Raw genomic sequence first — 27,704 nt, 5'->3', positions numbered from 1 at the left:
GGGTGTTCCAAAGCGTCAAAGTTTTTTCATTATAGTTTGAATGTTTATCAGATGGTCAATGAGTTTGTAGGGATGCGCTCGAGTCGAGACATGTCTCGAATCTCGACTCGACTCGACTCGAATTCGAGTTGAGATTCGAGTCGAGACACACTTTGTAAAATTCGAGACGAGTCGAGACAAACGTATTTCTCGACTCGAATTTTCGAGTCGAGACACGAGTCGAGTCGAGACGGCTCTTAAAAATCTCGACTCGACTCGAATGTCTCGAAAATTTTTCTATAATTTTTAATATTATTTTGAAGAAAGTATTCACTCAGAAACAGCCTTGAAACCAATTCCAGCTTTTATTCCTTCAGAAAGGTACAGAACGCATAAAATTAATAATTAATCTTTAAAGATCAAGACTTAATTTTCAGCTCTATTCAGTTAATTAGAACTAATAGTTAATGTTGTTGTATTTGGTTGTACTGCAAATATAATGATAATAATAATAATTGATTATCTAGTTTGTATAAAACTATTATCCGTAGTTTAAATCTAGTTTTTATAAAACTATTGCGATAAAGTGGACTTCATAAATTCTCTGAATGAGCAGTTGATAGTCTATAGTAATTTAGCATAGTTATAATTATTGTTTTTGTTCCCATGAACGCAATAGGGTTACGTAACTTCTGGATTATTCGCTTGCCCAACTATTTTGAGGCTTTAATATGTTGCAGCATATCAAGAGCTACGGATAATATATAATGAAACATTTGTTGTATGATCTGTCAGGAAAGTAAATGTACACCTATTTTTCGAGTCTGGCATTCCTGCGCTCCATCCGTGGAGAGTATGAGAATTAAATCAATCAAATGTTTACTGAGGGGCAAAAAGAAAAGCTTAATCTGAATAAGACATTGCAGAGGGGCACAAGCTGTGAATACGAATAGTGCATTGTGTAAATAAAGGACGACACCGAAAGAGAAAGCCAGAGGCAGCTGTTAAACTTACAAAAAAAGAGTAAAAATTGTCGAAGTGGGAACATAAAACATAAATACAACAAATACGCCGACAATTAAACGGTCACCATGCCTTGATCTTAGTGTAGTAGTTAAGGTGCTGGCTTACAAATGCAAAGGACGCAAGTTCGAATCCTCGGCAAAGACATTTTTAAAAATTTTTGTTAATAATACATACAAATCATGAGAGATGGTAAAAGAGGTCGTATTTAGTTTTTCGTAGCAATTATTATTGGTAATGTTTAGTACTGATAATACTTTTTGTCTTTGCGTATTGCTTTTATTCTTTTCTTCATTTCCAAAGAGAAGAATATCCGAACAAATGCCACCAAAATTTCTCATAGTTTGAATGTAAACGCCATTTGCAATTAGGGAAGAATAAAAATTGAACGTTCCGATGTAGCTGCAAAAAGTAAAAAGAAAAACATGGAAGTGGACCATACTCATGGTTATTAAAAATACAATTTCTACATGCCTTACACCTCCCGACCACGTTTCTACGTTAGCAAGTAAGAGGTTTGTGTTTAGGTTAGGTTGGTCAATACGTTTTGCAAAGGGGCCCGGTTTAGCTCTGACGCACCACAGGTGCGAGAAGGGAGAAAAACACTTTTTCTCTCTCCCTCTGTGTGTCTACTTATCTATCTATTTGTATATATATAACGCTATTTGTGAATGCCATAACCACCCTAATTTTCAGCGGATTGAGACGAAACTTGGCACAAACATTAATTGTTGAAATATCTTGATGAGTTCGTTAACCAGAATAATCAGATGAAAATGTTCAAAATGGTGGCCCTTCAAACTCTTAAAAAGTTCCAAGGGAACCAAATTTCGCCCATAAATAGGTATTCAGAAAGTTTGAATAAATTTTCCTCTTTTACTGAAATATTTGTGTGCAGAAACTTATTGAAATATTGGACCCGATTAATCGCCTAAAGAAGGTTCACGCCCTTTCGCTACGGTCATTTTTTTTGTTGTTGTTTGTTTGCAGGAGGGGGTTATTTTCCTATCGGAACAAGATGATTGTTAGTGATGATATGAAATTACACATTGAAAGTGAAGTAACTTGTGTAACGTGTTATTTGAAAGAATAATATAATAAATGTGCATTCCTCTAACACAGAGAACTCATGTATTTCGAGTTCGGGAGCCTGAATGGCGAGGAGTGTTATTTGATTTGCTTTTTAGTAACACATTGCATTGCAAATAAAGGTAGGCAACATTAGTGGTAAGTAAAATAATAATAATAATAAAAATAATATTAATATTATTATTATTATTATTATTATTATTAATAATAATAATAATAATAGGTGTTGTTTGTGGCAAGGCAATATCTTCCTCAGTTCTTCTTCAAACGTAATGATTGTAACGCCATATCTCCCTTACAAACAAAATATTAGCAATTTATATCGAGAGAACGGGAAACTGTAGAGCGATGGGACCAACGTTGGACAGTATGCACTCATAGTACTCAGAAAAGTAAGCGATTTCAATGCAAAATGAACGAAGAGTCATTGTCATGGGTACTCATGGGGCCACGGCAGAGCCCTCTTTATGCAAAGTGTCAATAACTTATATCGAGAGGTGATACTGGGATGGGACCAACTTTGGACACCGTGGACCCATAAAGCGCATCGAAAAAAATAGGGGGGGCGCCAGCCAGCCTTACTTATTTCCACATAATAATATAAAATTATGTTGTCGAAATACACACACGAGTTAGCTACTAATATTTCATATTATTATTATTATTATTATCGACAGCGTCTTTTCATTACGTGTGCGTGTTTGACATGAAGCCAAAGAGAAGATCCATCATTCGTAGAAAGAATAATAGTCAGTTACTTTAACTGTGAACGACAGCGAAAAATACGAAAAGAGTGGACTACCTGTAACGTAAAGAAGCAATATTTTCTCTCAAATGGATAAAAAATCAAGCCGAGATTAATTCGAACTCGCATGGACGCCGCGAAAAGCCAGTGCTTTGTCCACTTTTTTTTTTTTTAACTGACTCACTGAACGTGTTTCAGTAACTTACTTATTGCTAATTTTACTTGCTTCACTCGTTTAACTTGCTTTTTCTAATAACTTATAACGACAGAGACACGAACACAGAAACATCGAGAACAGTTAAAAATCATAGATGCTCTCCCGCCGGGAATCGAACCCGGAAGTCCATACACCAAAGGCGCACGTGCTAGCGATTAGACCAGCGGGAAGGGCACCACTCTCTCCCTGTGTCGTTAGGGATTACGACCACTGTATTGCCAGCTATCACTTCTGTGGGTTGTATACTATGATCACATGTTTCTTCTTTGCTGGAAGAGTTAAACCTACATTCTATGTAATACATGAGGTATTTAGACCTACATGCTCTTCATATAATGTAATAAAAGGGTCATGCTGGGAATAAGAAAAAGAACATTCCTTGGACTATTGGCATCAGAAATATTTATCTACGAGGCATGCGCAGTAGTATATTTCAGAATAGTTACTGTTTTGTTCAGTAAACGAAGAAAGGGGTATAAAAAAGCAAATATGTCGCGTCAACGAGATCGACCAGATTTGACAGGGGCGGAAGCAGATGTATAGTAATACAACAACTTCGCTCAGTTGATACGAGCCGAGCCGGTTGATATCACTACCCGAGTTGGTCTTCTGCTTGGGCTCAAGAATTCGACCGTGCAGGTCTCAGCCTTAATTTGAAGAACTACAGTATAATTTTAAGTACTACAAGAAAAATACCTTTGACTCGACTCGGATTGAACTCGAGTCGAGTCGAATTTTGGCTCGACTCCTGCTCATCCCTATTCGTATTTGTATTTTGTTTCCACTTCAACAATTTCTACTCTTTTTTTTTCTTCGTTTACCTATTGTTTCTGGATTTCTCTGTCGGTGTCGTCCTTTATTAACACCATGCACTATTCTTATTCCCAGCTTGTGACCCGCTTCAATGTCTTATTCAGTTTAGGCTTTTCTCCTTATATTGACTTGACATGTGATTGATTTAATTCTCACTTTCCGCGCACGACCGATGAAAATGTTTTATTATTATTATTATTATTATTATTATTATTATTATTATTATTATTATTATTATTATTATTATACTATTGAACTTGCACGGCGAAATTAATGTATAATACGATATCATTTCAGTAATTTTATTCCATTGTATGTTATTTAATTTATTAATGGGCACTAAATTGTCTCCAGATCAACGAATAAATTAACTACGGCATGCACTTTGGTGGAAATATCATTACATGAACATGTTTGGAACGAACCAATAATCTTATTGCAATGGAACAAGTTGGAACTTGTTTGGAACTTAGTTGGAACAAGCCATCGACTCAGCTCAATTGAGCCGATGGCTCGAGCTTTCTCGGTTGGGATGGGTCACCTACTCGGCTCATGTGAACCGGTTCGAGCCAGCTAAGTTGAAACTAGTTCATCAGCACGTTTCGACTCAGCTCAACTAAGCCGATGGCTCAAATCGGCTCGGTGTGGTGAGCTGTTGGCTCGGCTCACTTCTCGATTCGGTTCGATATTGAATGAGCTGTAAGCCGAGCCGCTCGAGCCGTTGAGAAGCCCAAACCCGGTCCCAGCTGTTTTGAATATGTTTGGATGAAGCCTATAACTTTTAACAATTTTTTGCTCGAGCCCGAATACTTGCCCCTTCGGAACTCAAACCCAGAACGTGACCGATGTCCTTGCCTCCTGAAGACTTCCAGACGACCGAGATCGACAGTCAATTAGCTTTTACTATTCAGATACAAACCGTATATCTTTTAAAGATTATACATGGAGTTGATATAATAATAATAATAATAATAATAATAATAATAATAATAATAATAATAATAATAATAATAATAATAATAATAATAGTTTTAAACTTGCCCTGAAATTTGGCAAAACTTACTTAAAAGTAGAGATTTCGGGGAAAGGGTTCCGTACCTTCAAGACACAGCTCTGCAACTACCAACATTTTAAACTAGAACCTTTTATTGAAGTTTCATGTAGAAAGTATGTTTTGTGGAAAATAACTGTAATAAATATAACTGAATATCACGCGACAGTAAGGCATATAATAAACTAATTTTTAGAATATGCAGAGGTAAATATAAAAGCTTTGCTACAAAAATACCTACACAGAGCATAATTCAATGAGCTCTGAAATACAATGTAACGAAATAGCCTATGAGATTCAGTCTACAGAGCAATTGTTAGTTAAAGAATGGACATACACTATTTCGAGAATCGAGACAAGACGGGAAATGTTTACGATACTTTTCGTCTCGTCTCGATTCTCATCTCCAAAGACAGACGAAAATTTTGATTTAGCCCTGACCCGTCTCGAATGTAAAATGTTAATTCTCATGTTATTTTATTTGTTTTAGAAACGAGATGAGAAACTCCTCCTCTCGTGAGCAACATTAAACCAAACCGAAATATTCTTTCCAAATGTCACGTTTCTCCTTGTAATGGTATGACCTGAGCAATAATTTAGCTTCTAGCTTTTAATCTTCTACGAGATAATAATAATAATTATTATTACTATTATTATTCCTGAAGATTTGATAGTTCAAGTATTGAAACATCCGAGTATTCAAATATCTGAATATAATAAAACGTATGTTATCGCTGATCAATCGCCATCAAAAATTCTAAAGTAAGAAAAAAAAATTGCAACGTGCATTCGCAGAAGCACCTTGACCACTGAACCGCGATCGCTACGCGGTAAACGATCCGTATTTAGTCTGGTTACGTTAGGTTTCTTTGTCTCCGCTTGCAAACTTGTATGTTATATTTTTCGATTCAAAATGTCTTTCGTATTTCTTTTATGAAGTCGGCAAAGTTTATATTAATAACTTGAGTTTTTCTTAAACCACTGGTTCACAAGTTCGTTCTTTCTCCACACGAAACTACAAATATGACAGATTGAATTCTCATACTCCCCATTTCTTTCAAAGCAGTCGCCATTATCTGGTCAAAGACTTATTTCCGCCACGATTCATATTAACCAAAATAAATTCATTTTTCGGAAGCGGAACTTTCACTTTCCGGATTTCGCAAAATTATGGAATTCAGTTATACTCCGGAATTCAGAAGAATTTCGGAACTCGGAAAGAATCCGGAATTTAGAAAATTCCGGAATTGAGAAAAACTCCGACTTTCGAAAAATCCGGATTTTCCGAATTCCGGAATGTTAACGAAATCAGAAATTTCTAAATTCCGGATTTTTCCGAATTCCGAAATTATTACAAAACTGGAATTTTCCGAATTCCGGAATTTGTCCGGCTTTACTTTCGGGAGTCCGAAAACTAATAATTCCGGAACGGGCTATCCCTGGTTTATACACAACCTTTCAGAACACTAAGCTAGTAGCTGTCTACAAACAAACAAGTAATGCAAAGCATGTTATATACTGCAATACGTCATGTATTAAAATCCGACACCATGACCCTTTTATTACATTATATGAAGAGCATGTAGGTCTAAATACCTCATGTATTACATATAATGTAGGTTTTACTCTTCCAGCAAAGAAGAAACATGTGATCATAGTATACAACCCACAGAAGTGATAGCTGGCAATACAGTGGTCGTAATCCCCAACGACACAGGAAGTGAGCGTTGCTATTGCCGGTGGTCTAGAGACTAGCACGTGAGCCTTGGGTGTATGGAGTCTCGGGTTCGATTCTCGGCGGGAGAGGATCTATCATTTTTAACTGTTCTCGATGTTTCTGTGTTCGTGTCCCTGTCGTTATAAGTTATTAGAAAAAGCAAGTTAAACGAGTGAAGCAAGTAAAATTAGCAATAAGTAAGTTACTGAAACGCGTTCGGTGAGTCAGTTAAAAAATAGTGGACAAAGCACTGGCTTTTCGCGCCGTCCATGCGAGTTCGAATCAATCTCGGCTTGATATTTTATCCATTTGAGAGAAAGTATTGTTTCTTTTCGCTACAGGATGGATTTTCTCTTTGGTTTCATGTCAAACATGCTCACGTAATGAAAAGACGCTGTAGATAATAATAATAATAATAATAATAATAATAATAATAATAATAATAATATGAAATATTAGTAGCTAACTCGTGTGTGTATTTCGACAATATAATTTTATATTATTATGTGGAAATAAGTAAGGCTGGCTGACGCCCGCCTCCCTAATTTTTTCGATGCGCCTTATGGGTCCACGGTGTCCAAAGTTGGTCCCATCCCAGTATCACCTCCTGTTTTCTCGATATAAGCTATCGACATTTTGCCTAAAGAGGGCTCTGCCGTTTCTCCATGAGTACCCATGACAATGACTCTTCGTTCATTTTGCATTGAAATCGCTTACTTTTCTGAGTACTATGAGTGCATACTGTCCAACGTTGGTCCCATCGCTCTACAGTTTCCCGTTCTCTCGATATAAATTGCTAATATTTTGTTTGTAAGGGAGATATGGCGTTACAATCATTACGTTTGAAGAAGAACTGAGGAAGATATTGCCTTGCCACAAACAACCCCTATTATTATTATTATTATTATTATTATTATTATTATTATTATTATTATTATTATTATTATTATTATTATTATTATTATTATTATTGTTTTACTTACCACTAATGTTGCCTACCTTTATTTGCAATGCAATGTGTTACTAAAAAGCAAATCAAATAACACTCCTCGCCATTCAGGCTCCCGAACTCGAAATACATGAGTTCTCTGTGTTAGAGGAATGCACATTTATTATATTATTCTTTCAAATAACACGTTACACAAGTTTCTTCACTTTCAATGTGTAATTTCATATCATCAGTGACAATCATCTTGTTCCAATAGGAAGATAACCCCCTCCTGCAAAAAAAAAAAAAAAAAAAAAACCTGACCGTAGCGAAAGGGCGTGAACCTTCTTTAGGCGATTAATCGGGTCCAATATTTCAATAAGTTTCTGCACACAAATATTTCAGTAAAAGAGGAAAATTTATTCAAACTTTCTGAATACCTATTTATGGGCGAAATTTGGTTCCCTTGGAACTTTTTAAGAGTTTGAAGGGCCACCATTTTGAACATTTTCATCTGATTATTCTGGTTAACGAACTCATCAAGATATTTCAACAATTAATGTTTGTGCCAAGTTTCGTCTCAATCCGCTGAAAATTAGGGTGGTTATGGCATTCACAAATAGCGTTATATATATACAAATAGATAGATAAATAGACACACAGAGGGAGAGAGAAAAAGTGTTTTTCTCCCTTCTCGCACCTGTGGTGCGTCAGAGCTAAACCGGGCCCCTTTGCAAAACGTATTGACGAGCCTAACCTAAACACAAGCCTCTTACTTGCTAACGTAGAAACGTGGTCGGGAGGTGTAAGGCATGTAGAAATTGTATTTTTAGTAACCATGAGTATGGTCGACTTCCATGTTTTTCCTTTTACTTTTTGCAGCTACTTCGGAACGTTCAATTTTTATTCTTTACTAATTGCAAATGGCGTTTACATTCAAAATATGAGGAATTTTGGTGGCATTTGTTCGGATATTCTTCTCTTTCGAAATGAAGACAGGAATAAAAGCAATACGCAAAGACAAAAAGTACTATCAGTACTAAACATTACCAATAATAATTGCTACGAAAAACTAAATACGACCTCTTTTACCATCTCTCATGATTTGTATGTATTATTAACAAAAATTTTTAAAAATGTCTTTGCCGAGGATTCGAACTTGCGTCCTTTGCATTTGTAAGCCAGCACCTTAACTACTACACTAAGATCAAGGCATGGTGACCGTTTAGTTGTCGGCGTATTTGTTGTATTTATGTTTTATGTTCCCACTTCGACAATTTTTACTCTTTTTTTGTAAGTTTAACAGCTGCCTCTGGCTTTCTCTTTCGGTGTCGTCCTTTATTTACACAATGCACTATTCGTATTCACAGCTTGTGCCCCTCTGCAATGTCTTATTCAGATTAAGCTTTTCTTTTTGCCCCTCAGTAAACATTTGATTGATTTAATTCTCATACTCTCCACGGATGGAGCGCAGGAATGCCAGACTCGAAAAATAGGTGTACATTTACTTTCCTGACAGATCATACATCACATATTGTGATACGAGACTATTTTACATAGTATATCTTATCTAATACTAGCAGCGTTCACCCCGCTTCGCTGCGGTCACCTCGGAACGCAATAAACTTTGTTACTTAGATAATTTTTACTTTTTCGCTTTCAAATTGCAGTAAATGTTAAAATTATAGCGCCTGTCATTTATGTTAACCCGCCGAGTCACATGGTCATGCGGGTTGCATATAAATACGTTTATTTTTACCTATGATGAACTAATAACAAAGGATTTGTACGTATGGACACTTGAATGGTCAATTATCTCAAGACACTGGTAATTAAAAATTAAAGTGATATGATAAAAACCATCTAGGGTCCAAATCCTAATAACCCCCCAAAAATGAAAGAAATTGGTTCAGCCGTATTAGCGTGATGAGTTCACAAAGGATTTGTGCGTTCTCTTTTATATATATAGATAAATAAAATAAAGAGTTTGTTTGTGAGTTTGTCTGTCTGTTTGTGTGCGACCTGGGGACCAGACGAGTGGACCGAGAGTTCCCAAAATTTGGTCACGGGTACCTTGGTCCAGGCCCCAGATCAAGACGAAGCGTTTATTTTTAAATTTCGAACCAGGGGGGTCTCGGAGGGGACGTTTCTGGGACCGACCTGAGGACCAGACAAGTTGACCGAGAGTTACCAAATTTTGGTCACGGATACTTTGGTCCAGGTCCCAGTCTAAGGCAAAGCGTTTTTGTCAAAATTGTAACCAGGGGGGTCTCAGGGGCGCGTTTACCGAGACATGTAGTAAAAGTAATCCAAATTGATCGACATTAGTGTCAAATCCATAGTTTTCACGGTCGCTGAGATCAATGGTGACACTTCCATCAGCGATGACTTGCAAATTCAGCTACCACTGTACGCGGGCCGGGTGTCAGCGGGTGAGGAATACCGAGACATGTATAAATAGCCCATATTGATTGATACTAGTGTCAAATCCATAGTTTTCGCGGTCGCTGAAATGAATGGTGATACTTCCACAGGTGTTGACTTCCAAATACAACCCCCATGCTAAGAATGGGTATATTAAGCTAGTATTACAGTAAATGGACTGCTTGGATGCCAAGAACTAGTACAGATAAGTACCTTTCACTTCTGTGAATAGGTATTTTTTTAAAGGATTTTTGTAAACACTAAATTATAAAACAATGAACTACATACAGTAGTTATGGTTTTGGTTCCCAACATAAAAGAAATATGAATTGTTCATGAGATATTGAACTTTAACTTTCACTCCTGGAAAATTTCAATTTTGGAGTTAGGCCACTTGGCATCGAAGCAGTTCACTGTAAGATAAATACATTCCGCACATTAGTAACATAGTTGTTCAGGAGCCTTCGATTTCCATCCTCTCAAATGAAAGCTGAACGATTGCTTGGTACATGCTGACTATATAGGAGAAATAGTGTATTAAGTTTTCGAGCTTTGGTGCGTATCCGTATTTACACTCTGATATAACTTTAAGTTCACACTCAAATCGAGCTAATTGTTTAATACATTTCGAAAGCTTTTATTTATATGCAGCTCATTAAGGAAAATCTATTTCATAATCGTAACATTTATGTACTAAGAAACTATGAACGTAAAGTGGACTCGACCTAGCCTCGTGGCTGCTGTAACTCAGTGGCACAGCTTTCACCCTTGGTGTGTGAGGACTCTGATTCTGTGTGTGTGTGTGTGTGAACTCCGTGGCTAGTGTACGCGTCTTTGTCGTGGAAGACTCGGGTTCAATTCCCGGCGCGAGCTCATGTAGTTCGGATTCCACGTAAATCAGTAGGTCTACACTTCATATATCCTCGCTGCTGAAAGAGACGGTAAAGTCAAAATCAACTCAACAATATATATGTGTGTGTGCTTATGTGAATTTCCTCGTGGCTGTATGGTTAACACATACACCTTGATCGCGGGAGACTCTGGTTCGATTTACGGTGGAAGCTCATGAAGTTGTTACCGGTATTCCACTTTAAACTGTAGATCCATGCCTCATATAACCATACATATAATATATATGCCTTTGATACACTTATTTTCCGACTTGGAAGCCATCGAAAATTTCCGGACACAGAGTCCCGTAGACCGAAAATGAGAAACATGGCTACAGAGTAAAACTGCTATAAAAATTTAAGCTTTTTAGGCTAACTTAATCCTTATATATAATGCAACTAGCTTGGCCAAGCTATAATGAAGGAAATGCTATCATTTGCAACACTCTGAGAATAGAAAATGTTCGCCAGGTATTACTATCCTCCCCTCTCCTGCAGAATGAAAACCCTGACTAAAACTCAATATTATATATATATATATATATATATATATATATATATATATATATATATATATATATATATATATATATATATATATATACAGTGGCGGATCTAAGGGGGGCTATAGGGGCTATAGCCCCCCCCTTGACGCTCGGGTATACACTGGATAAAATGGACTTCAATCCTGCTTTACACTGGATAAAACGGAAAAATATGGTTTAGCCCCTCCCTTGATCATATCCTGGATCCGCCCATGTATATATATAACTATTTTGTGAAATGTAACAAACAGTGGCGGGTAGTATTCATGTTTTCTTGCAGAGGTCCTTACGAGGGTTCGCTTCCATCTTCCTCTCCCCAAGAACTAATAAATTAAAAAATTGCGATTACTAGTTAATCTTGTAAAATTGCGATTACTTGTCAATCTTGTACAAAGGACGCAATTAAAGTCCCTGTGTAACACCCCTTCACATTTAGATTTTTGCCCTGGAAGAAAACCAGTTATTATTGTTTCTTGATTTCTCAGTCTCACCTACATAAACATACGAATAGAATTAAAGGATAGGACATGTTTAGAGTGCTTGCACGTGACATCTAACTATATTTCTCATCAAATGTGTCACAGATGAAAATGTCCGTTTGTACTGCCTCTATTTTCTGGTACACATGTTTCATTTATGTTATGTTGCTAAAATTCGTTAGGAAACAAGTACAGACTGCGCCTGTGTGCCTGACAAAACGTAAATGTACTGGATAATTATTTCTTCACTTTCTTAAAAAAAAAGTAACACATCTCATGTCGGCTAACAAAAGGAGGTAGCGGACCAAAGATAGCCGTTGTTTACCTAAGGTCGTTACACAGCAGGGGTTTCACTCAGTCAGAGAGAGAGAAAAAAAAATTAAAGTTTCTACATTTGTTTTGAACTGCAATATACTTCTTCCTTTTATTTTAAGAACCATTTCCTTGTCATTTGTCTGCATCAGAAAAAAATGCAAAAAAATCACTAGAATGTGCCTATTTACCCAAAGTACGTACTAGATCACTAGTTCAATAGTAAATCTAGTATTATACGAAATCATAAATGTGGCATCCCTGGGTTGGAGCGAAAGTAATGGTTGAAGTAAAAACTAGTCCGTATTTCTACTGCGTTCTGTTGTTGAATTCACAGAAATGTTCAAAAATAAATTCAAGAAGTAAAACACGATCCTACAAAAGACTGTTTACTTGCTCACTGGTTTTAGTATTGTGAACTGAAACTCAAGTCGCAGTCATGTTGAATACTTCTGTCCCTTTCTAGTAGTTTCTACTTTACAACTTGAGGTAGGATGAGGGTCGAGTCGGAAGCGGTATGTATTGTTTATACTACTTACAATGTTACCCCCCCCCCATAAAATATAAATTCACCCTTTCTCCCTTCCCTTTTTCGAATACAATGAACCGACTCTTTTGCTGAAGAAAGATGCTAAGAGAAAATTGAAACATCTGTGTCTAAACTTTCTTTGAAGCGCATTCTTTTGTATTTGTAGGGTTTTGCGAGTGTTTTCACGTCAATATGAAGAGATAGTTAGCCAAATCTTTTACCATGGACTCCTGCTGCGAACTGACCGTGAGTAAACATAAACACCCGATCTCGCTGTGCTCAATTTCTCTCGCACACGGAAATGGGTGTTGTTGTTTCCAAAACAAATAGGAAATTATCTTATGCTTTTGCATTTCTGCACGCTATATTTTATATTTTAATGCTATATTTTAATGATCAGAAGAAATATCAAAACCATCCAATATATATGATACGAAACAGCTAACAGAGGGAGGCAAAGATTATAGTATACCAAGTTTTCCGCGTGGTACCATTATGGAGAATAAATATTTGATAAAGTCACGTAGATGCGCTTAAACCTATTCCATCTGTCCTTTTAATTTTTCTGGTCTCATCAATTTCTCAGGAAAATACGTACAACATATGTCCAAATTCCATATATACTATTTCTAAACTAATGAGTAAACTCATTAAGAACAGCAACTGATATCAATAAACAGGAAAGAAAACAATACTTTATACTTCTATCATTTGGTACACATCTCTATGAAGCACAGCTTGTTTCTTTTCGAAATAGCTCCTTCGTGTCACAGCTGTGGTTACTTTTGTTTTGTGTTAGGATGAAAGAGAGAAATGCAACATTTGCTTCGCGGTGAAGTTATATATATATATTATTAAGATGAGCGGTGATAAGCGAGGTTTAACAAAGAGTGCCTTTCGGATGCACAATTTAACGGGTAGTTGCAGTCCGTGTTGAGAATTGAACCAAAGCTATGTAAGACATGTCAATATTGAGCTCTTTTGTGGTAAAAGTGAACTTCAGAAACACACAAAAGACTTGAAACATCAAACTAATGTAAAGCAATTGAAAAATAGCCTACCTATCGCTGCATCTTTTCTGTGGCTAGGAACATGCAGTGTGTAGCAACAAGAATCGTGTTAAGGACTTTTTTTTTCGAACATAACATTCCCTTCCACACCATAAAAGACAATATAATGTTTGTTAAAAGAAAGTGCACATAATATTTTTAAATTTTATTTGTGATCTATCATGCATAATTATAAATAATGCCTTTCATACTACGAGAATGAGTTCAACTATACGTCATGGCCCCTCTAAAGCGGGGCCGCGGTGGCTCAGTGGTAGATCGTTCACCTCTGGTGCTTGGGGACCCTGGTTCGATCCCAGCTCGCACCAAGTGAACTTTGTGGTGGACAAACACCGTGTGCATGGGTTTCCTCGGGGTTCTTCCGTTCCTCCCACTTTCTTCATTTCACTAATTTCTCATCATCACCCCTCTCCTTTAGCCTAACCGGCATAATCGTGGGACGTAAAACTCAAAGATTTCATTTCATTTTTTCCCTCGAAAGCGATATCTTTCAAAATTATTTATTGTTAGATATTGTAAATTTACGGTATTTTTTCTATCTATTTTAGTGGACGGGAAATTTTGCATCTAATCGGTTAATTTCATAGCTTCTAACAGGAATTCGCAGTTACGAAATTTGCATCACTGTCTTTTGAAAGGATGCCTAGAAAAAATACTACTAGAAAATAACTGAAAACACAAAATGGATTTGATAGCCAAATTCACGTCATCTTGGTTCGTCATCATTTTTCTTTAAATATTTGTATTTAGTATTAGATTAGAGTTTAGTGTCCCTTTCAGCATCAAGGCTATATGAGACGTGAACTTACAAATTAACGTGGGTTCAGAACCATAGGAGTTCCCATCGGAAATCGAACCTAGGTCTCCCGCACCAAAGACGCGTACGCTAATCATATGGACAAGGGTGTTCGATATTTAGTAATGTGTACATAAAGTTGTGAAATTGCGCTTGTATAATGGAATGCAATTCCTTCTACTGACATAAACCTTCACAATACTTAGCTGGACAAAGTATCTTTAAAAAGAAAATGTCACTCTTTATGTTTCAGTTCCTGGTTCGACTGAAGGATGGAACAAATTGCAATGAGCGTTTTTGGATCCTACGTTGTGTAGTTGATTCATCATAAACTTGGTATTTGATACGGATATGAACTATTACACTTATTTGGTGTTTATTTCTAAATAAGTCCTAATACAATTTCATAAAGTTGTAATTCTTCTTTAGTTTGTATCACTTTACACAATGACAAATCCAAAAGGTGTGTTGTATCGGTGCAGTACCAGTTTTTCACGTTTTTCAAAATGTTCCAAAACCCAAAGAATAATCTTTAATTTCTGATATTTTAGTCGTCACAAATTACAATTTTATAATGTAGTCAATGTAACGTCCCGTTCAGCAGCGAGGCTGTGTGAGACGTGGACCTACTGATTAACGTGGAATCCGAACCACATGAACTCCCACCGGGAATCAAGCCCAGGTTTCCCACGCCAAAGGCAAGTATACTAACCGTTAGCCACGGAGCTCCACCATAATTTTAGTGGGCGATAAGAAATATTTCGCCAGTGCTTTTACAATAAATAAAATTTTATAAGTATTAAAGAATAGTGGTAAGAGATTTTATAATAGCTCTTTTATTTATGAGATATGAGTATTTAAAAAAAAACAACTAAAGAATAGGTTGGCGGAACCACAAAAGACTCGTAAAATAAACTTTCTTATAAATACATACGCACCTTACTCACCTTTTATAATTGCTATGCTTACGTTCTCCATAAAAACAGAAATTCTCTTTTAATGATACTTTACACAAGATCATGAAGTGGGTTCAAATTTAATTAAAGGCAAAATACAATACAATTATCCACAAATATTGCCTCAAGTAAGTTTAAAGATTTCTAAACACTAGTGCGAAACCGGGCTCTGCCGTTGCGATCGATTTACAGGTCTTGAGACGAAAGTAAGAAGGGACTTACGCACACAGTAAGTAAAAACAATTAATATGCCTGTAACTTTCCCCCAAATGGGTGTATCTTAAAACTAACCTCACCATTATTTTTCTGATTAAATTCTAGCCCGAAATTATGTATCATATTACCCTATTCCCATTTTGAAAACTTGACCTTAATTCAAAATGGCGGATTTCAAGATGGCTGCCATCAAGGTCATATCTACCATACGACTTCCCCCAGGACTTATATGTATCCACATGGTTTTTCTTCACTTTTCTTCATTAACGCTCCGTTTACAAAGGGTAGTAAGGGACTTCTGTAGTAATCTCTAATAACCACATCACAACTCTTAAAAGTTATTTAAAAAAAAATAGAAAACATGCACCATGGCAAAAATTTGTCATCACAAGTAATGATGCATACATGCCTTCTATCAGCAAAAAAAGTTTCATTGAAATTGGAGCCGTACATTTGAGTGATGTCCCTTGTGGGATGTGATTGAACGTGACGTCAGAACACATCGCCCCCCTTCCCGGAATTTACGGGAATTAGGTGACCTGAGTGAGCACATGTGGTGCCAGCTCTCTCCAGCGACCTATCAAGGATCATTGCGTGTATGCCAAGACGTGTCGCCGTTTTTATCCATGCCAAAAGTCGACATACTGACAATTAGGTAGGTAGTCATGATGGTCTGGCTGATGTGTGCGTATATTTTAACTCGTACATTTTGTCTCGACTCGAATTTCGAGACGTCTCGACTCGAATTCGAGCCGAGTCGAGACAGAGACTGTCGAGTCGAGACACGAGTCGAGACAGAAACATATTTTCGAGTCGAGACACGAGTCGAGACAACATTTTCTCGAGACGAGTCGAGACAGGATTAAATCTCGACTCGACTCGACTCGAATGCATCCCTATGAGTTTGCAAAATGCCAATTCTGATAAGAAATGTTTCTAAAACCAATATTTACGATCCAAAATCATTGAGAACATAACAATGCAACAATGAAAAGCTTATTTTTATTTCTGTAAATTTTTCGGTGTAATCCTTTGATGTGGAGAAAAGAAGAAAACTTTCCATCAACAATGAAGCACACAAGAACTCCACACTATATTGTTATGTGTACCTCTCGAACTTGAGCACTTTCTGTACCTTTTGGGCACCTTTCTGTATACTTTCTGTTTCTGTATATATGCACCTCTAAGGTGCACACAAGTGATAGAAAAAACTGATTCGAGCAAAGCATCTCTCTTTACAGTGCATTAACTAGAAAGTTCATTAAATATGAAAGAAATTGCTTCATAAAATATTAATAAATAGATCAAGATATTTAGATTATTTAATGTATAGTAAATATTATACATTATACACGATTAATGTAAAAAAATGATTGAAATTAACAATAAAGCATAATAAAGCATAAGTTGGACTGATAGATAACAATTCAAAATGCCTCCGAAAGCTCTCAAGCAAAACTAATAGATAAAGCTTCATACAGCCTTCACTCGCAAAATCTCTTGGTAGGCGTACAAGAAACAATTAAAGAAACAAGTAAATTATCTTTTCCGCCACAAAACTGCCCTCTAGTTTAAAAACATTACAGCAATTGCGTAACATTACAGGGGGCGCGTCTGAACTAAACTCTTCAACCACCAGCAAGCAACAAAGATCGGGAACTTTTCGCCCCCGCCCCTATTGATAACAGCGTTTTAAACTTCAGAGCTGTTCTCAATGGAATTATACAAACTAACAGCTCCTTGTGGTAGGAAAAGGAAAGGGGGGCGGATTCTCTGTGGTCGCCCAAGGGAACAAATGCATGCAATATTAGGTTTTTAATGTATGACATTACACCTATTTAGATGAGACTATCTCTCTCTCTCTCTCTCTCTCTCTCTCTCTCTCTCTCTATATATATATATATATATATATATATATATATATATATATATATATATATATATATATATATATGTAAGGTAAACGCGCCGGATTTCGACAGGTTAAGGACCTTTTTCAAATCAATTGCCTACTGTGACCATAATATTGGTCGGTGTTGGCCCATTTTTTTCCTTGAAATGTACAGTCTCTACCAATACTAAAAGTTACTTCAAGGCTCAAATGCTAATGTTATTTGGTCTAGGAATTAATTCGTGCGGTTGGTACGCACACATTGAAGCTGTAGTACAAACACAAAATACATACATACCTTAAGAAAAATATTGTCCATCGCTAGCCACCACTTTCGCCCATCTGTCAGGCAATGTACGGATTCCGTGGCGAAAGAAGTCTTCATCCTTGGAAGCGATCCAGTCAGAGACCCATGTTTCGATATCTTCTGAAGAAGTAAACCGCTGTCCAATCAAATCGTTGTTCATGCAATCGAACAAGTAGTAGTCCGAAGGAGCAACGTCTGGTGAATACGGCGGGTGGGGTAAAACTTCCCATCCGACATTTTCTAAATAGGTTTTGACCGGTTTTGCGACATGTGGGCGAGCGTTATCATGTTGAACAATAAGTTTATCATGTCTGTTCTCCCATTCTGGTCGTGTTCTGGCCAGAGCTTGCTTCAAACGCATTAATTGTCGTCGATAACGTTCTCCATTCATAGTTTCACCCGGTTGCAGCAGCTCATAGTACACCACACCTTTCATATCCCACCATATGCACAACATAACCTTTGCACAGTGAATATCTCGTTTTGGTTGTGATGGACCTGGTTCACCTGGTTTCACCCAGGCCTTTTTTCGTTTAGGGTTCTCGTAATGGATCCACTTCTCATCACCCGTAATAATTCGATGCAGAAACCCCTTTCTGCTCTGTTGTTGAAGCAGCAATTCGCAAATGGTTTTTCGTCTTTCAACGTCTGTCTTTTAATTCATGTGGAACCCAATGTGACATCTTTTGAATCATTCCCATGGCTTTCAAGCGTTTGGAGACTGTTGTTTGATCAACGCCTAATGCTGCTGCAAGTTGTTCCTGCGTTTGACACGAATCCTGCTCGAGCAATGCTGTCAATTCTTCGTCTTGAAATTTTTTTGGCTGTCCAGCTCGCTCTTGGTCTGCCAAGCCGAAATCACCACTTCTAAACCGTGCAAACCACTTCTGACACGTTCGCTCAGCTAGAGCATGGTCACCATACACTTCCACCAAAATACGATGACTTTCAGTCGCACTTTTCTGCATGTTAAAGTAATGCAGCAGGACATCCCGCAAAAACACTTTATCAGGCACAAATTGCGCCATGTTCACTTAACTACAAACTGGTGTTGTTGACGCTTTAATCCACTGCCCTATACTACGAACGATACGCGATGACAGGGGTTTGCAACACATGTGTGGATACACGGAACTGTGGGACGCTCCGTTCGTTGCGCCATCTCTTGTCCACCCGCACGAATTAATTCCTAGACCAAATAAAATTTTTTATGAAACTGGAACTCGCCAATGGAACCCGAATTCGACACACTTCACCTGGTTTCGACAGTTGCGGTATCTGAATTCGACACCTGCAGTTATATCCATGTAAAATATTAAGTCGGCAGTATTAGTAGTAGTAATCTCTTCTCAGCTTCAAATATTGTTTTATTATTATCCAGAAATTATCAGACGGGCGAAAGAAAACAACTTAAATTTTCTGAACTGAGTAGTTATTTCGATGATCCTCAATTCGACATGCTGGAACCTGATTTCGACATTCCATGTCGAACTGATGTTACAACTATCGGAGAATTATGCAACAAATAGCTTTATGAAAGACTTTGAACATACTTGTACGTTTAGATATTCAGTTAAAATTATATTTGCACTACTGAGAATGAATTCGACAACCTTGTCGAAATCCGGTTCACGTTACAAATAAAGGATCGTGTTTTGACAACCCCCCGTTCATGTTACATCACAACCTTTGTCCTCACAGAAGAAAACAAAACGCACTGATTGAAACTCCTTTACAACATTAAAGTACCACTATTTGCTTGAAGCAAACGTAACTTTAATAAAAGTCTTACGAAAATAACCTGCCATCTTATGATTTTCTTAAGATTATGTGTTTTTTCTCGAAGAGTGTGTCACACACACAACAATGTACTTCTTCTCTCCATACATATGACTCATCTACTGTAACCGTACTTCTGACACGAGAAAAGACACTCCCATAATGTTGCCACTTCTATTCGCGATTGCAGGGATGACATCTTACACTTATTTCACAACATTTAAACACAGGTATGTCGAATTAGGGTGCCTGTCGAATTCAGGCGCGTTTACCTTATATATATATATATATATATATATATATATATATATATATATATATATATATATATATATATATATATATATATATAATCAACGAAAAGAGGTCCCATGGAAAAGGCCAAATGAACTTTTGATTTCTTTTAACCTCTAGAATAAGTTCCTCAAGGGAAAGGGTGCGATTTTTAAAACAATTGATATATCTTCTTTCCGGCGCCCCCTCCAACCACGCGCCCGGGGCACGTGCCCCCTCTGCCCCCCCCTAGTTGCGGCCCTGTATATGCCACTCTTTAAGTAACAATTCCTCTGTAGACTGAATTTTATACGTTATTTTGTTACTTTGTATTTCAGAGCTCACTGAATTATGGTCTGTGTATATATTTTTGTAGCAAAGCTTTTATAATTACATCTGCATATTCTACAAGTTAGTTTATTATATGCCTTCGTGTTCAATGATATTCAGTTATTTTTATTACAGTTATTTTCCTTAAAACGTACAGTAGAATATTTTCTACATGAAACTTTAGTGGAAAGCTTCCGTTTAAATTTGGGTAGTTGCAGAGATTTGTCTTGAAGGTACGGAACCCCTTCCCGAAAATCCCTACGTTTAAGTAAGTTTTGCCAAATTTTAGGGCAACTTTAAAACTATTAATACCACTATTATTATTATTATTATTATTATTATTATTATTATTATTATTATTATTATTATTATTATTATTATTATTATTATTACTGAAGTGTTGTTAATTTAATAGTTCACCCTGTTCCACTCAGCTCCCGCCTAGTGGGTATTATGCTGAACAAACACCGTGTGTGTAGGTTTTCTCTGGGTTCCGCTTCCTCCCACTTTCTTTATTCCAATACTTCTTTCATTCTCATCATCGACATCCTCTCTAGCTTGGCCGGCATAACCATTACTTAAAAACAAATTTTCTTATAGCTCTTATGAGTTCAGTATCCCTACTTTCTACATGGAATTTGCCTGGAAACTTTCCGTTTAACATTTAGCTAGTTGTAAGGACGTATGCAGAGGGTATGTCCTGATGGTCCAGACACTTGTCTATAATCCCGACTATTTTGTAACTTTTGCCTAACGCTAGGGGCGATTTTACAGATTTTAATACAATCTGTCCTCATACGGAATTTGTCATATAATCTGTCCTCATAGAAGGATGAGATAACAAGGTAAATGAACTGCTCAGTAGACCCCATCCGAAGGTTCAAGACTTGATTTCCTGCTTCAAGTCGGAGACAGAAAGCATGAGCGTGATGTTTACGAAAACGGAACTTAACCTAAAAGTGATAGAAAGAAAGAAAATATACATACGTAGGTAGTATGCATATGCATATGTATGACAGATGAACGAGAAAACAGAAAATCGTTTAGAAATACCGAGTTACTGGTGATTTCAGAAAATATCTGAAAACTTGGGTCCATGCCCAGGGTCTGGATTTATGCACGATCTCCTGTGAAACTGACCATGCATAATGATACCTCCTGTGAAACCTCATTGCTCATAATGGTATACGATAACAGATAAGCAAACACCACTTCTTTGTTAATCGCAATTGTCGCGACACCACTATGGCAGTGGTTCCTTTTTTTTTTTTTTTAACTGGCAACACGACGTCAGGACACAATTTATGTGCTGTACTATTAATATACAGTGTATATTTACCATACTTATATATTAAGTCCAGTGGCTACAGTGTTGAACTTACATCTGCGTGGTCTCGGGTTCGATCCCGGGCGAATTTCCGGCGTCCACCCAGTGCCGTGACTAAAAGATATGATGGCCACTAGATCCAGAAAGCCCTTGATACGCCTGTTAGAGAGATGGCAATACGATGTGCTAACCACGCGTTCGTCGCTACCCTTGATGTATTTCCACCGTTCGCTAACAGATGACGTTGGAGCGGCTCAGGTCCCTGAAGGGCTGTCACGCTAGTGGTTATTTAACACTATATTTTCTTAATCTTTTGCTGAAGTGTAATGTCAATACTTGACTGTTAAGAAGAAGGGTGCTGTTCCGCTTTTAACATTCTTGAAGACTAATTGTTTTCTCTAAGCCTTCCGCTCTTCTGCAACTTTCCTGTACGCTAAAAACATTTCTTGGCGTCAGATAGGAGGCAGTGTAGTTAACGATAACTATTACAGTATCCTAACTAAGAACTATTAGGAGCGTGGCTGACAGACTGGCGTGAGTCTTGTTTCATAATAAGGGTTATAGAAAAGTAGATTTAGTAAGCGGAAAACTACTATTCGAACCACAAAGTTATTTTGATTTCTACTAACAAATAAGAACAGTTTTTATTCAGTTGTAATGAAAAACATTTTAGAATTGGGAAATTTCGAAAATATTTCAGTATGATCCGAAATTATTAATAGACATAAGTAAACTGTTACTTATTCTCTGAGAAGGAAATAAACTCTAAGTTGCATTATAAATTATATATAAGCTTGGTGGTTCTTATTTTTCGCAGGGTGGCGAACCCAATCAATTAGTCATCTAAAAATCCTGAATATTGAATTGAATCCTTACTCTGCATTTAATCTGACATATGTACTGTACGTTGTAAAGCTTCAACACGAGACACAAAGATTGCAGTTCTGCGTTATCTTTCCAAGCAACAGGCGTTCTGCTCTTTTGCTGGTTTTATTTACATCAATCTTATCGTTTCATTTCTTTTGATGACGTACTTCGAGATTGTATAATCTGCCGGGAGATATCGCGAGCGTGCTGCATTATTGCGCCACCCAGTGACGTTTTTGTGAACTGAAACGTGTAACTAATATACTCTGAACGGAAGAGGAGAAATTAATAAGGGACTTTTAATTCTTTTTGTGAGTAAAAGGTGTTACATAATATTATATTTTATCATTGATTCCAAAACATGTTTCCACGAAGGATTGAGAAGCCGAATCGTGAACGAAATTGAAATCGTACTATTCTAACGGTATAAATTTAACGTGAAATGAGAGAAATCATATTGATAAAAATTAAAAATGCATCTTCACAAGCCAAGGGAAGAAAACTGACCTAATTCATAATTCCACACAATATGTCTCGGCAAGGGAGACTCGACTTCGATCTCCGGCGGGAGCTTATGTGATTCATATCCCACGTTAAGTTGTAAGTCTACGTCTCATATAACCAGTATTTCGTCCATACATGTTTTTTAGAGGAGTTCTGAGAGTGCCCCCCGGAGGACTAAAATACGTCTATAATATAATAATAAATAGAATAGTACCAGCAGTTCCCCCCCCCGGAACATTGTTTCTGAAAGAAACTGCATATAACCGCTGCTGACAGGGATACTAAACTTCAAATCTATCATTAAACCAAGATCTCTTTCGTTTCTGCGTTTCCTGGAAAGGAACGGATAATTCCATTAATGTACTTTTTTACTTAGCACATTTTCACTGTACTATGCAAATATAGCTATAAACTAGCAGTTGATTCTTGTATACTACATTCTGAACCTTAGTAAGTATTCTACTATTGCAGAGTTTCTTAACCTGGTTGCCGTGAAGTGACTTTGATAAAGATAAATGTACTAAAAAGAAAATATTTGTAAGATTATTATGAGTTTCTTATTTTGATATACATTTTTTCCCCTCCATACTTAATGTCAAGTGAAGCAAGAAATATTAAACAAATAAATCGGGATACAAGAAAAATACAAATACAACAATATCTACTTATTAAAGCACAGTTTACCAATGAACCCAATGAATAGCAATAATCAAAAAGCTATATCGGACTCCTAGCAGCCTGTTGGCCATTGCGTTGTATTTCATTGACGTCAGCAGCACCGTTTGCGTTGGTGCCAAGAACATAAGGAGTGGGGTCATGTTCTTTCTTCGATTAAAACAGATTCAATTTGAGTAGTAATTCTGTACGTACTAATGTATTGAGAGGTGGGAACACGCAATGAGCCCAAGGATATTGTCGAACATGATGATTTTGGTGGACCGATGTTCTTGTGTGGGGAGGCATAATATTATACATATACTCAACATACGACACTGTACATTTCCTTGTGCGATTCGGTCCCAACTGACTTTTTATGGATGATAATTACAATCGCATCGAAAGCGCAGGTGGCGGAGCTTCAGGAACGGGGATATTCAGCGACTGGCGTACCTGTTCTCCGACTTGAAGAGAGATCTAGGGATATTCAAAGGAAATAAAGGAACCGTTTTTACTGGTTTCATTGATTGTTTTGGAATTCTTGCAACACTGATGTTGTATAAAACGTGTACCTATAGCTTGATGTGGGAACCAGGGGCGTAAGTAAGAGCCCCGCAGACCCCGCATTGTGAGAGGGGCCAAGTCAGCAGGGGGCCCCAAACCGTGAAGTGGGACGTAGAGAAGGGGCCCCACTCAACGTTGTCTGCGGGGAGGCCCCCAAGCCTTTAGTTACGCCACTGGTGGGAACTTAATTATATGAACTCCTACCAGGAACGGAACTCTGGTCTCTTCAACTACAATGAAGAATGTTACCACTCACATAGTAGAGAGTTGAATATTGCTTTGGTTTGGTCCTGTGCAATATATTGAGGGGTCACAGACTTACATGCTAAACTCATTGATACTTGTTTAACTTTTGATTGAATTCTTAATTAACAAGTATCATAACTAGAGACCGAATGTTAGGCAAAATGCCTATTCTTTAATATTAAAGATTTGATCAAAAACAATGTTTTAAAGTTTATATGGGTGGTTATAGTTTCAATTTAAACCACTTTTATTTTGCCTATTTTGCTCCTTTCTGCCTAAATAATTACTTTAGTACCTAATGTTGCCTATTCTATGCATTTTCTTTTAAAAAGAATACTTTATTGATATAATATATAATTTAGTATTTCAAGAAAGAATTCTGCCTCTTCCGAGAAATATGAATACTGTTTGTAGTGATAAGATGATGTAAAACTTTGGACTGCTTTGTGTACAGATAAAGTGCTGTAAAATTTTGAACTGCTGTGTATACTAATGAAGTGTATAGCATTTGGACTGTTGTATGTAGTGAAAAAATGCTGTATAAAATGTATTTACCAAATATATATGGAATACATGTCAAGCTTTATTTTTATACATACCGGTACAGTAAAGGAATGTACTACAAACGTATATCTTTCTGTATTCTTTGAACATTATCTATGCCTTAAATTTATTTTTTAATTGTATTGAGTACTAGTTGAATATGACCATGCTTCGCACGTGGGCTGTATTTGGAAGTCAACGCCTGTGGGAGTATCACCATTGATCTCAGCGACCGCGAAAACTATGGATTTGATACTGATATCGGTCATTTTGGGCTTTTTTTTTTTACATGTCTTGATATCTCCACCCCCACCCCCCGCTGACTTCCGGCCCGCATGCAATTGTAACTAAATTTGCAAGTCATCGCTAATAAAGGTGTCACTATTGATTACAGCGACCGCGAAAACTATGGATTTCACACTAATATCGGTCATTTTGGATTACTTGTATATGTCTCGATATTTCACACACACACCCCCATTGGCCCGGAGCCGAATAGCGTGAATTTGGAAGTTAATGCGATCGGAGTTTCACCATTGATTTCAGCGACCGCGAAAACTATGAATTCGATACTGATATTGGTCATTTTCTACTACTTTTACATGTCCCGGTAAACGCCCCCCTGAGACCCCCCTGGTTCGAATTTTAACAAAAAACGTTTAGCTCTGGGCTGGAGACTGGACCAAGGTATTCGTGACTAAAATTTGGTAACTTTCGGTCAATTTGTCTGGTTTTTAAGCCGGTTCCGGTAAACGGCTTCGTCTTGGTCTGGGGCCTGGGAAAAGATACCCCTGACCAAAATTTTGTAACTCTCGGTCCACTCGTCTGGTCCCCAGGCCGCACACAGATAGACAGACAGACAAACACATAAACAAACTTTATTTTATTTATATTAGATTTATCTTCATTATTTAGAGTTACATTTTAGTGTCTATTTTATTGTCTATTTTTAAATTTTAAGTGCCTATTTGCCTGCCTATTTTTCAGGTTTCTAATGCCTAAACATCAGGTCTCTAATCATAGCAGATTAACATATTGATATTTCTTTCTCTTTGCTGTAGCATCTGGAGGGGATTACGGAGGAAATCACGGCGGAGCTTACGGACCCAGCGGAGGACATGGGTAAGTGCAACATGCTGTTTTACTATAGCCATAGATTTACTGAATAAAATAACGAACAAATGTGGCTTCACTGTATTATATTACAACAAAATCAGCATCACAACTTTTGGACTCGTGTAATATGTGCATTGTGCACTCATAGATTACTCTAAGACCTTATTGCAGAGTATAGCTTTTCTTACTGTGCTCTTTATTTCAAATGGCAGTTCTTCATTAAGAGACCGAGGAAAAAAATGAAAAATATAGAAGTATTATAAAAGTTTTGTTTTCCACATTTTAAAATCTTTTCCTCATATAATCATATATTCACTTGCAGCTGCCTGCCTGTACATTGTTTCTTTCGTGATCATACAGTCATTTACAGAGTCAGTTGTTCATCAACTGCTATTTAAGTGTCTTCTACGAGACCTTGGTTCGATGTCCGGAGGCAGCTCAAGTGGTTCGGATCCCACGTTAAGCTATACCTCCACGTCTCATATAGTCTTGGTGCTGAAAGTGTTGTTGAACTGAAATCCAACAAATCTATTCAAATCTTGTGACAGTGAGTTTTCGTCTTGGCAAGGTTCAACATGGTAATGTAATATTCTGTTTTTATATAAGTCTATTCTTGAATCTCTATCGTACCACTCAATCACAAAGATCTTACAAATTAATAGTACTTAAATAAATCCTTTATAATGTCTGTCTACCAATTTCATTGTTTAATTAACAATTAGCTGATCCTGCGCTCTCTACACAGCGCATCATTCACATATGAGCATGAATCTCCTTGTCATTCCTCACAGTATCTGCACATGTTCTTTTACAGACACAAAAGTCTTGATAAAAATCGGCAAGGTGTACTGTACTATAAAGGGGAGATTTTTTCGATTTTTTTTCAATATCTCGCACCGTTTGCAAGATTTGAGCCTACTTCCGGTTGGGATTTCCAATTCATGTGTGATCAGTATTTTCTTTCTTCTTGCATACAGTATGTAATAATCAAATACATTACACACACAATTAATTATAATGTCAGTGATATGGTATTCGTTGGGCAAACAATAAAGATTAATCTTACCTCAGACTGGAGAAATGGTTATTCTTCGAGGCGTCATTAACCAAACGCCTGAGAGATATACAACCCCTATATAGAATAGTGTGGTGTTGGAATGTATAACAAGTAGGATATGATGTTTTACTTTCTTTAAATTTCAATACTTCCAGTGTAGCCCTAAAAAAATGTAATAGAGAAATAAATGGTCATGTTTTTTTTTGTTTTGTTTTTTTAAAAAAATATCCAATTAGAACTGGACAATCTACACAAAATTTGGAATCGGCCAGTGAAAACGGCACGTTTATAGCACTTGTGGTTTTCGAAACTTCATTGTCGAAAGGATGGGAGACAAACTTATAAACTTTTCTTTAGAGACAAACATATAAAGCTAGCATTTTAATATGTAGATATTAATTATGAACTGCTACACTCTTTTACTAAATAAATAAAGCCCTGTACGTTCTAAGTTCTAGCTTGCT

General features: G+C 37.0%; 1 protein-coding gene across 1 annotated transcript in view; it reads left to right on the top strand.

Annotated features, from left to right (window-relative positions):
• LOC145667875 (uncharacterized) overlaps positions 1-27,704 on the top strand; it is a 104,570-nt gene that overhangs the window by 51,746 nt on the left and 25,120 nt on the right. The window contains exon 4 of the mRNA XM_081735307.1: positions 26,129-26,189. Within this exon, the coding sequence (XP_081591433.1) occupies positions 26,129-26,189 (61 nt within the window). The remainder of the gene's footprint in view (positions 1-26,128; positions 26,190-27,704) is intronic.

The sequence above is a fragment of the Thermobia domestica genome, chromosome 13 (assembly GCF_964235325.1).
Source record: "Thermobia domestica chromosome 13, izTheDome1.hap1.1, whole genome shotgun sequence".
In the NCBI taxonomy this organism is placed as follows: Eukaryota; Metazoa; Arthropoda; class Insecta; order Zygentoma; family Lepismatidae; genus Thermobia; species Thermobia domestica.
This window is presented reverse-complemented; position numbering and strand designations above follow the sequence as displayed.